The 12,574-nt window shown below is 38.1% G+C and overlaps 1 protein-coding gene across 1 annotated transcript in view; it reads right to left on the reverse strand.

Moving 5' to 3' along the window:
* dnah9 (dynein, axonemal, heavy chain 9) overlaps positions 1 to 12,574 on the reverse strand; it is a 228,899-nt gene that overhangs the window by 145,649 nt on the left and 70,676 nt on the right. Inside the window, exons 34-36 of the mRNA XM_015392821.1 lie at positions 11,974 to 12,078; positions 1,358 to 1,515; positions 1,085 to 1,223 (exon numbers count right to left, since the gene is read on the reverse strand). Of these exons, the coding sequence (XP_015248307.1) occupies positions 1,085 to 1,223; positions 1,358 to 1,515; positions 11,974 to 12,078 (402 nt within the window). The remainder of the gene's footprint in view (positions 1 to 1,084; positions 1,224 to 1,357; positions 1,516 to 11,973; positions 12,079 to 12,574) is intronic.

Consider the following 12,574-nt stretch of genomic DNA (forward strand, 5'->3'; position numbering starts at 1 on the left):
CAGGAAGGTTAAAAGGCTTTCCTTGTTTGCAAGAAAGTCACATTTGGCTGTTTCAAGAGGGTTTTGGAAATAAGCACTGACATATGTGGAATGTAAACTAAAGCAGCACCAACCCTCGTATTTTAACTATCTAATATCTTTAAACTATAGTTGGTAGCTTACAGGACCCTGCTTAGCTTGTTACCCTCCTTTTTCTTCCTAAATCCAGTGTCCAACGTTAAATAGGCCTGATGAGTAGCTAAGCAGAAGCAGCCATAAAAGTAATCATGGATATTGAGCTCCCAGCTCTTATAAAAGAACATATAACATGGTTAAATATGTAAGACTGTAGAATATTTACTAATTTGGAATTACAAGGTTTACCCAAATTTTTTTGAACCAGTTACTTTCCATTCCAATGCTGAAGTTAGGGCTAGGCAGAAAAATGTAAGAACAGCTGCAAGAGCTACTTACTCTACAATATTAGTAGAAGTGATATATGTGGTATTGATGATGGAGGTTATGTTTTGCCTCAGAGTCATTGCTCTTTCACAGGGTTTGTTTCCAAAATAAACAGCTGTGTTGAGTTTTAAGCTTTAAGGTGAAAAAGGTACCGAAACATTTCCAACCAAACCCACTGGGGTCTTAAACGTTTTCCAGGCCAAGGACCCCCAAACTGATGGCGAGATGGAGCAGGGACCCTCTAATTTTATATATATTGTATGAAATTGTGTTATATCAAACTGGTCCTATAGTCACTCTATTACAGATTTAATGAAAGTAATTTCTCCCTGGGATTATTAAAGTTTTTCTGATTCTGATTCCTGGTTGATGGGACAGGTGTTGTGAATTAAATGGTGCCCAGCTTGAAAGAGCTCCTGTGTGTCGCTGAATTTCTGCATTGATGACTGAAAGACACCAATGAATTCAAGTTAATGTGTATTTAAAGACATTTCAATTAGTGGAAAAAAATTGCATAGGGAATATTAAAAAAAAAAGTCCACTCAACCAAAACTTTTTTGACCCCCATGCAGTACCTCTGTGGACCCCGTAGGGGTCGCGGACCCCCTGTTGAAAACCTCCATCTTAAAGGATAAGGTACTACCTGCTTGGACAGCAGCTCTTTGCACAGAGTGTAGAGGGTAATAAACTTCCTGGCCAGGATCCGGGCGTTGACAAAGCCTTCAGCCACCAACATAATTTCACAGATGAGCTCAAAGTCTGGCACCACCATGGCACAAGGCCTGTTAAGACATGTGAAAAGAGAAACCTCTTTAAGCTTCTCAGTTATATTTCAACATCTATGCTAGTAAAGCAGGGGCAATAAAAATGTTCATCCATAGACAACCAGGGGGAACTAGGTTTTGCTTAGACTTACCGGAAAAGAGCTTTAAGGTTCTCCGGAAGCTCTGTTCTTCCAGCGTAACCAGGATTCATGGTGATGAAGATCCCCACAGAAGGACAAAGATTGACCTCCTCTCCCATGAAGTTAAAGCGTTGCTTCTTATAACGGATGGCATCTTGGATGCTTTTAACCTGGATACAATGAAAAGAGCAAAGTTAAGTATTTTTTCATGTTAAAAAACTTCCATCGATACCATTTGTAATATTTCAGGTGAGATGGAAAAATATAAAAAAAAAAGAGGTGATTTTTGAGTTTTTTTTGTTGATAAAATTTAAGCTGGACATTCTCTGGGTAAGATTTGTCTACCTGAGATTTCACATACCAATCCAGGTATTACTAAATGTTGTAGTTGACTTAAGTTGTGAGAGGATGTGGTTTTTCTATGCGTGTGTGCTCCTGTTTTAGAATAAGAATGAGGACCATTTCCAGTTTTTAACAATTGGAGTGAGGACATTTTTAACAAACTGAGGGCATTTTTGTCTTGGTTTGGTTCTTTTTAAGTTTTATCTTTGAGTTTTCATTGGTTTTATTCCCATTTTGTGTTATTCTAGTTATTTTGATTGTATTTGAGTTCTTAGGTATTTCTTGTTTGTTCTCTATTGAACTCGTGTGTCAGTCTCCTTTTCACTAGCTCCCTTCTAGACTCCTTTGTTCACACCTGCTCCCAATCTGCTGATTAGCCTGGTCTTTGTTTCTCTCTCCCATATATACACCTCCTACTTAGCCACTGCTGCTGGTTTGTCATCATTTTCTTCCCCTTCAAGTGAGTTTTTTATTATTTTCTGTACTTTTGTGGATTCTGAGGATTTACGTTTATGGATAATTAAATCTGCAAGAAACCGTATTGTTACTGCTTTGATACTGTCTCACAGAATACTGACACCTGCTGGACCTTTAAAGACACTACAGGCAGCTTATTTTACAGACTAAACTGAATGGATTTGGTTACCAAGTTCACTGATATAATTGAAGTTACTGTAGGTTATATTATGTTATTTCATATCTATGTTTAAACTGAAAATACCTTTGATATTTTTAGATGCAGCCAATAAATAAACTAAGAGTCAATTTGAAATTACCTTTAATTCAGATAAGTTGAGTGATAACTGAGCGGAAAAGTATGACCAAACGATAAAATTAAAATAAAAACGTAACGGCTGAAACGCTCTTATTTCTTTTAGGCTGCTCCAAACTTCTTGATCATTTTAATGATAAACCGCAAAAGATGAGATATTTTTTTTAGCAGAATCATCATCTTGACAGATACGATTTTAAAGACAGTTTAGTGAGTCAGTCTTTTAGAAACAACTCCTGTATCCGACACATGACTTTCTTGAAACAACACGTGTACCGATACAGTTTTTTGCTGTATGGGATTGGTGAATCCATCACCACCCAACCTGACAATTTTGGCTGGACCTCATGAGCTATATTGGTAATGGGTGGGTTCAAGGCCGGTGAGGTATTCACGGGTAATGGTAAAATTCCACAGCTATTCTTCATATACACAGTATTTATATTTGCAAAAACACTGTACAGTATTTATTTGTTCATATATATATATATATTTTTTTTTTTTTATCTGTCACTTATTCTGTTATTTTTGTACACTTTTTAAGGTCCACATTTGTGTGAGCACTTCTGCTGTAACAGCTGCTGTAATGCCACAATTTACCCATTGCAGGACAATAAAGGGATTCTCTATTTTTATTTCTAATGGTTATGTTTAGGGTTATTTTTAGGGTTAAGGGCTGAAAATGACAGAACATTTTTGGAAGTCAATGAGAGTCAACAAATGGTCCTCACTACATTTACTGTTGCAAGATGAGATGGTGAGTGTGTGCAGGGAAGTCTTTCTTATGTTTTATATGTAAAACTGATCAGCCCCACCTGCAAGCGGATGACTGTGAATTAGGTGGCAGCTCACTGGAGAAATGTAGCAAGATCCATCAGAAAGTCAAACAATTTTTAATATCAGAAATATAGATATTTTTAAATGCAAAAATCTATCCAAAAAATCTGGTCATATGTTGAAAAGTAGCTTCCACTGATAAGCTGACGATTGCAGGACACCTTTTTGAACCCCTTTGATGGGAAATCCATGGTTGGCAATCAGAACAAGCAAAACAGGATAAACACTAGTTTAGCCCTGTCGTGTTTTTCACTGTAAGTATGAGGCCCTTTTTAAAAGTTTTCTTAGTTTAAATGGACCCAGAACCTTCAACAAAGTAACATTTTTCTCGCCAGTCCACATAATATTTCCCAGAAGTCTCTGAGATAATTAGGACAAATTTTTTTGGCAAATGTGAGACATTAAATTGGGTCAACACTAATTTTTACCCATCCAATGATATATTTGAAACCTTGACCATCATTGAGGTAAGTTAGGTATTCATTGTATTAGATGTTATTTTAGGAGTGATATCCAGAATGAGTTGCCAATGCTGTCTTAACCCCTCATTATTCCAGGATTTCTCTTTTTGTGGATAATGACTCTCACTAAGATTGGCTGATGAATCTCAATGACCTTGTTAACTATCTGCTTTTTGATTTATCGAGCTTTGGACAAGATGTGCCAATTTTTCAGCTATCTTTAGCCTAATTTGTCTTGTAATATTCAGTTCTATATGACAGACATTATTGAAACCGCTTTAAGTGTGTCCCACTTACACAATAGATTCTATCTAAACTGTATGGAAAGCTTTCATGTATTTTGCCTTTTTGTGATAAACTTTAAAATAACAATAAAATTTTACCAAAAATATGTATACATGATTCAGTAAGGCAGGTAATTATATTTCATATGCAGTATAAGGTTTTTCCTTTCAATAAAATATTTATTTACTGTAACTAGCAAATAAATCTGATGATCTGAGAAATTACCCACTGAAAACAGAAGACATCTGCAAGGGAGTAAATACTTTTTCAAAATCCCGAGGGATATACTGAGGTGGAGATGGAAAACACTGCTGTTTTAAAAGTGAAGGAATTTTATAGCAATGCTGTTCCTCTATCTACCCAGGGGGCTGTGCAGATCAATTCCAGCTTACTCAATGTGTCTCTAACTGGACTCATTTTGCAGTTTCCTGTTTCCTGCAGAGAACCAAACTGGATTTTTTTACTACCTTTTCCAGCTATTTGCTATTTTTTATCCATGAGATGAAGACTCCGAACACAGCAACATAAAGCATCACCACTAGCTACAAACTGTGATTAAACGTTTGCAGCATGTCATCACATTCAGTGAGAAAACTCCTGCTGTTAAGGGAGCAGAGGCAGCTCTGCCCCTTGGCTTATTCTAGTCTAGTGTGGCTCCTTTAGTGATCAATATTAACTCCTTGGTTTTTGTAAGCACTGATCAGCTCGTCGTGTAGTAGGGAAGCTCGCAAACATGGGAGGGACTAAGGAGTTTTACTTGCATATATTGTAGCAAAACATATCAGACAATTCCAGAGACCAAAGGCTGCTACTATGGGTTTGTTGATAAAATAATAATAATAGGGATATGTTTATGGTTCCCTTTTCCTGGTCACCTACAAGTTACTTTCAAAGTTGCTTTGTGGTAATTGACTACTTTATGAGATATGCTGAGGACTCTTATACGGTGCTTTGTCATATTACCACAAAACAGGCTTTAAACTGACTTTCTGTCAGTTTTTCTGAAAATTCTGCAACTATTTACTGAAATTATTCAGCTAAACTAAGACAAAAATTGATTGCCCCAAATATAAGCTTGTTTTGTAGTTTCCATGACCAAGATGCCTCAGAATTTACAGGGATTTTAGTATTTTGGGGATTTTCTGCAATATTTATATCTATTCAATATTTTTTCCGTAGCAATAATGCAGTATTGCTCCAGTTTAAATGCTGTTTAGGATCACTAAAGGTCTTAAAAGTTGAATAAAATTTTTGTTTAGGAAAAAAAAAAAATGAAAGCAAACATCAACTACTGCAAAAAATACTACAAACCCCAAAATTGCAGTTGTTAATATTCATGAACCTTGTTATTATCCCTTTATATGGGATCCAGAGGTGTCAAGTAACGAAGTACAAATACTGTACTTCTTCATGTACTTAAGTACACTTTTTAGGTATCTATACTTTACTCCATTACTTATTTTTCTTGCAACGTTATTCATTACTCTTGGCTTCGGTTTAATGCAGAGGTCATGGATTAGCGAACCAAGGTTCAGATCCGGACCCACCTGCTGGCTAATCTGGACCCAACCTGGCTTAAAACACTTAAAAATTACCACATGTTGTCTGACGAAAGTGTCTAAACGTCACTTGCGCCGCTTCTTCTGTTACCCTGAAATCCCACATTCTCCGTCCCGCAGCGCTCCAGACCTCCTGCCCAAAGCAAAGCCTACAGCCTCTGCTGTTCCTCCCGTCTTGCAGCGCGCTGACTTATCCTCGGAGCTCAAGGAGAGCATGCGCAATATTAGCATTAAATTCGTAGAAGCAAAACATGCAGAAATGAACAGCTTAATTTAATATGACATATTTAAAAAATCCCCATCAGCATCCAGCATATGTGCAGTTTCTGATGGAGATGAGAAATCTGCTTTCTGGTCTGTTGAAGTACCAATAGTTTGCATCCAGTCAACGGTATAGTTTTTTAAAACATATAAGAATTATGATCTGTTGTTACTTTATTTTAATCTGACAAACCGGATCTTCCCGCCATTCTTTTTCTGGTTTGGTGCGATTGCAATAACGGATCTTGACCTGACCGGACCGGAGCGGAGCCTGAACATTTTGACTATGTTTGGCTTAACCTGCTGCTGTGAAGCAGGATTCTCCACCATGAACAGAATGAAAAATAAATATGGATCCAGGCTCAAAATGATGACCTTGATATGTGCTTTAGAATGGCTTTGTCTCCATTCAAACCCGGGTTTATAAGCCTTGCAGGGCAGAATAAAGCCCACTGCTCTCATTAAGCCTGAAAAAAACAACAACAAAAAAAAACGGTCAGTTCAGGTGTTCTAAAAAATATGTGAATCATGAAATCTTTGATTGTTGTTCTCTACTTCAGAAAAAACTAGATTTTAAAATGGAAAAAAATTCTATTTTTTTTTTTTTTTGTATTTTTCTCTTTAAAAAATTCAATGTATAACATGAATGCATAAACACCTCATTTTATTTCATTAAAAATGTCTCCGGACCTTTACTGGTTGATGATTTTCTTTATTTGGACCCCGCTGATTTTTAATTGGTTACCCCTGGTTTAATGTTTTTAAATATTTATTTCATGTTATGTGCGCCATCCAATGCAGATCATTGGCGCCATCCACATCTAGTGAAAACTAGTGTAATTGATGAGTCATATAACGCAAACAATCATTGGTTAGCTAAAGGACAAGGTCAAGTTCATACTTTTACCAGAGTGTTTTTAAACTGCAGTATCTATACTTCTACTTAAGTAACAAACCCATGTACTTTTGACACTACTGATGGTATTGCATGTGTTTCTTTAAACCTGCTAGTAATGGTTCCCAAATGTCATTATTAAAGGAGCTCTTTAGACTTCCCACTCAAGCGCCAAGTATTAGCCCTGAAATCCAAGTCAAGTCAAAGCCCTAAACCTAATAATATTTAACAGTTTTTGACCAAGTATAATATATAATCAATCAAAAAAGCAAAAACAACAAAACAAACAAAAAAAACATTGAAAAGGTAAATTTGTCTTCCGGATGGACAAAAAAGAAGGCGAGCCAAAGGGGAACAATGTTCACTGAGGAGTGGATGAAAACTGACAGGTGTTGAAACCAGTTCTGGGGCTAAATAAATGAGTACAGTAATCAAATAGTAGGAGGAGATATATATATATATATATATATATATTCTTTAGAAATTCCTTTTGACTCTTGATAATAAAGCACTGTACACATTACTGTGCTGTATTATTACGGTACATAAAATCCTACTAAAAGACATTTTTATAAAAAGGTTTCAGTAGAAGCTTATTACTTTTGGGAAGCATTGAAAGTGTTGCATTTCCACTTTCATTCAGCTAAACCAGCCGTAATAATAGATTGCCCCTCAGCCCTCTTAGTTAACACCTTCAATCTGATCCTGGATTTAAGGCTCTCAACAACATCTGCAAAAGGTGAGGAGGAGCCACAACCTTGAGCAAAAATCACCGTGGGAAATTAAACATTTGTCAGGAATATTTGCAATGAAAGCAATTTATATAATGAATATATATATATAACCTATCTGGTAATACTAATTTAGTATGGAAGCAGCTCACATCCTGACTGAAATAAAATACTATTTAAACGCTGCAAACCAAAACTCTCAGTTCCCACTTATTAGCATTACATTAATATCAGTATTCCCCACAGTCCGTTTGTGACAGCCTGTCTAACTGTTATGCTGCATGCACCTTCTTTTTATAAATGGACTAAATTTTATCATGAATATGAGGAAGCAATCAAGCAGGGTTTACTGGATGGATGAGCTCCCAAGGCTCTCAGTGCATCTACATCATGACTAAATAACTTATCAGGGTGAACTTTCTCGGTGTTCTGGCCTAAAACTGTGAATCCCTGCTTATGAATTTAACATGCGACGGGTTAAAGAGCATAGCGAGTCGACAGCTGGAAAGAGAAGGAACATCTCTGCATGGATGAGTAGTCGACAACAGATCGTTCAGTCACACCAACACTGCAGAGAGAGAGGGAGGGAGGAGGGGGCTACAACAAACAGGACAGCTGCGGCACACTGTACACACATGTGAGAACACCCACACACAAGCAAAACGTTTGTGTTTTTAGGTGAAATGACAGGGCAGGAATCCTACAGAGGTAAAAAAAAAAAAAAAAAAACGAAAATACAAAAAGAAAACCATTGTCAAAAAGTTGAACAAACTCGAGATGTGTGAACTTCAGTTTTAAGTTCTTTGACCAGGATTAATGCTTCAAATGGTGCGTTGTGCCCTCTTTTCTAGCCAGAAATACATCCCTGACCTGTGAATTTATCAACTCAAAGGTATACTCTTAACCTTGGCATCAAGAGTGTTACGAGTAAAGCTCTCTGTGTCTATATCTTAAAACTTTCTCTCTTTCCCTTTAAATAACACGTAATAACATATATGTAATAAATAACCATGAGAGATGGCAACAGATTTTGATAGAAATTGTAATCTTACTCAGATCACAGAAGTTAGATGTTTGAGATCAGCCTGTTTTCCAGTGTAGTCCTGTTTCTCTGACTGTGACTGGCTAGATGTGCTCTCTTCATCCCCTGCCATGTGAGCTGGCTTGGAGCTCGTCTGCTTGGCTGTGTGTTTCCTGGACCGGGCCGCCTTTTACAGTTGCCTTTTGTATCCCTGCTTCTGTCTCCTTGAATCACAGTCAGCCGCTAACACTGAGCCTGGTTGTGCTGGAGGTTTCTTCCCGTTAAAAGGTAGTTTTTCCTTTCCTCTCCACTGTCGCTACAAGCATGCTTAGTGTGAGGGATTGCATCCGAGTCAATGAGTTGATGCAATCAACTGGTTTTCCTTAGATAGAAAACTTTGAATCAATTTGACTGTATGATCTGGTGAACTGTAAAGTTCCTTGAGATGACGTGTTGTGAATTGGCGCTATAGAAATAAACTGAATTGAATTGAAGCTGCTTAGGGTTACAGAAGGCACCTGCTTACCAGCCCGCCCTGACAAACATGTAGAGAGGCATTTTTTTACTTCAGTCTGCCACATCATCTCATCATTACATCATCCATGGCTCCAGCCTTATCAAAATATTACACTTTGTTCTTAGCTGAAGGACACCGCTCTCATTTCATTCCCAAATCTTTGCCACATACAGAATTAGTATTATAACTGTATATAGCCAGACTAAGGAACTGGCCTAATAAGATAAACTACTGGTAAAAACATGAGTTCTGACATGCAACAGGCAGGTCATATTAAGGTGTAATAAACTCACACATCGTCAATGTTAATTATTCTAACAAGAGGTTAGCAGACTCTTTGCAGTAGGTCCTATAAGCTGGCAGATAGATCTGATTAGGGTCATTTCCAGGCAAACGTAACACTTCAGACTCAATGTCTTTCACCCCAAAATGCATTTTGTTTTGTGGGCGAGTCCATTAAAATGCTGGAAGACATCCGGGTGGGCAGCGGCACCATGGTTTGCAACAAGAACATTGTCCAAGGCTGTGTTTGAACGTCCGCCCTAACCCCTAAATCCCTCCATCACTATAAAGAGCGGGGAATATATAGTGGACTTTATAGTGAACTCAGTTAACTGACCGTTCAGCAAGATGATCACCACTTTTTACTGGCTGTTGGTCACGTAAATCCGCTTCCACTGGACGCTGGCTGCGCCAACATTGTTATTGGTCGCCACTATTGGGTAGCAACAGCGGTCCACTGTAACAGCAAATCCCATTATGCTTTGCGAGGAGAGCTCTCCACGCAAGGCATTCCTCGATGTATTTGCACATCTATTTACCATGGTTGCTCTACTTTTCAAGGTGCACTGTGGAATATTTCGAGTCCACTACTTTTTTATCTACTCAAGACACTCATTAAAAATAGCGTTACTACTATTTACTGCCCTATATGGTGATAAGGGCGGACATTTAGACACAGCCCAAAATCATTACACCGCCTCTGCCTGCTTTTTGTCTTCACTAGTGCATATTGTGCCGTCAGCTCTCTGGGCGACACACCTGTCCATCTAGTGAAAATGAGAAGGTGATCTACATGAACAAATTATGTTCCTTTATTGCTCAATGGTCTACACTCATATTCTCACTGCTGCACTTTTAGCAGTTGACTAGGATAAGTGTGAATGCCCAACCTTCTTTATGTAGCTACATATCCATTAGATTGTTTTGCCTTGTAAAATTTTACCAGCATTTAATGCTACAGTGGCTCATCTGTTGGATCAGTCATATTTTCCAGTGCATTGATAATTTACCTTCCATGAACTGCATCTGAACTCTTTTTACATAAGCAGTGGTTAGGAGATGCTTTAACTAAATATCAAAGCCATCACTGTTTAGCCCTTATCAAGCTTCCCTAACCCCTTCCACTGGCTTATTTGCTGCTTCGTTGACTGAAAATGTTCTCTTTCTGCCTAATACATCCCACCATCTCAATGTTATGACTACTTGGTTACATTCTAAGTCACTATTAGCAATCTGCGGAAGTGTAGATTGTTAAAGAGGCAGAACCCCTTCCATTTATCTTTATGCAGTTATGTCTGGCTACCTTCTGTTTGCTGCGTTGGTTTGATGTCAAAGCGGCCCCACCACCTGTTCCAGTTATCCTGAGCAGCAGCTGACTGTGGCCCTGTGTGATGCTCACCGCCCCCGTTTTCAGACGATGGATTAGGTGTGTGCTTGCAGAGGAGAAATGGCTTTGTGTTGGCTCCACTGAGGAAGGCTAAGTGCTGGAGTGGGCCTCCAGCTGTCACAGCAGGAATTTGATGCTGCTCTGTTCTCAAGGTCTGCTCTTCCACGTCTCAGCCGACGTGATTTATTATTTATTGCACCTTGCAACACCCATTCATTCTTCTGGCACTTTAGAATTCTCTAAGTACCGTGGACTTCCCCGGCTTATGGAGAAAGACTGCTTGACTTTCATCTCTGCTTAAGAGAGATGAAGAGAAGGGCAAAGAAGTAAGGTTGGGTCTGGCAGTGAATAACAATGCTTCAGGAAGCTATCTCCATTATTTCCACTATCATTATAATCACCATCAACATTGCTATCAATTGTAGTGTTTACTATGACAGTGCTCCGCATATTTAGAGATAGTGTCAAAGGTAACTGCGCACAGGATTTGATAACACCAGAGAACATCATTAAGGCACAAGGACCATCTGATTGATACAAGATAGCAGAGATGCCAACTTCAGCTGAAACGCAGAATATGGCTGATTTGATAACATCCCATTATCAAACTGCCAGGAATTGGAGGTCATCCAGAAAAGCACTCTGGCTAAGAATTTATATTATACAAGTCATTTGTGGCATTTTGTGTTTAACAAAATAAAACCCCTTCTAACATTAGCTGTGTTAAATTTTCCAAATAAATATCTAAAAGCATGGAGTGTGCTTCTGTTCAGCCCCCCCTGAGTAAACGCTTTGTTAAACCTCCTATCAGCAGGTGTAATGGGAAGTGAGCATTTCAAGGTATTTATTTACCTTCCATCTAGAGAATAAGATGTTTGCTCATTAGTCTTACAGACTCACACTAAGTCAGATTGAATTAATGTGATTAGGAAAAATCGGCCTTTAAGTAAAGCTACAGATTTGCATTTCATTTTAGAGCTAGACTTTGACGAAGCCATTTTGATACAGTATGGGTTTTTTAATGTTCTAGCCATACATTAACAGTCATTGTTCCTCTGGAATGTAATTCGTCAGCTGAATGTAAAATATTGTGCAGCCTTAAAAGCTGTACTTCGAGATCATCCTGTATTCAGCACTATATAAAGATATGTATATATACACCTATGTACTTATATTTGCATGTGAATTTGACCAAACTCCAAAAAATATTGTTGTTTTTTTTTGTTTTTATTCCACTTAGGGGTAACCAAAGGTTAAATAAGGGAGTGTTGTTCTTACCTGTACAGCTACAACAGACAGCACCTCCACAGAAATTCTGTTAAACTCGTCAAAGCAGCCCCATGCTCCTGTCTGAGCCAAGCCTTTGAAGATGTTCCCACACGACTGGTGGAGAGGTAGAGACATGAGGAAGATGGACATGTTAGTTGAGCGATTAAGACATTCAAAGACTCGTATGAAATATTAGACAGTGTTTCGATGTGGTGAAGAAAAAAAAAGCATTATTGAGGAAGACTAAAATAGGATTTTATTTTTAAGTTTCAAAATAGAGACATGGACATTGAACAAAGGGTTGTAATTTAGGTCTGTTCTAGTGAAAACTACAAACCATTCAAAGCAAAAAGCATCTATTGCAAATGAGCCATCCAAGATATGATCCAATTAAATGGCCAAGAAGGAGTAGCAAGAAAAACCATGTCAAACTGGAGTTTATTTTAGCTTTTAGCTGAAAACTGATGAAATATGAATCCATCCATCCATCCATGCAATATCCATCCATCCATTCATGCATTCATGCACCATCCATACATTCATGCACATTCCATCCATCCATCCATCCATCCATCCATCCATCCATCCATCCATCCATCCATCCATCCAT

The sequence above is a fragment of the Cyprinodon variegatus genome, unplaced genomic scaffold, assembly GCF_000732505.1.
Source record: "Cyprinodon variegatus isolate N-32 unplaced genomic scaffold, C_variegatus-1.0 Scaffold608, whole genome shotgun sequence".
In the NCBI taxonomy this organism is placed as follows: domain Eukaryota; kingdom Metazoa; phylum Chordata; class Actinopteri; order Cyprinodontiformes; family Cyprinodontidae; genus Cyprinodon; species Cyprinodon variegatus.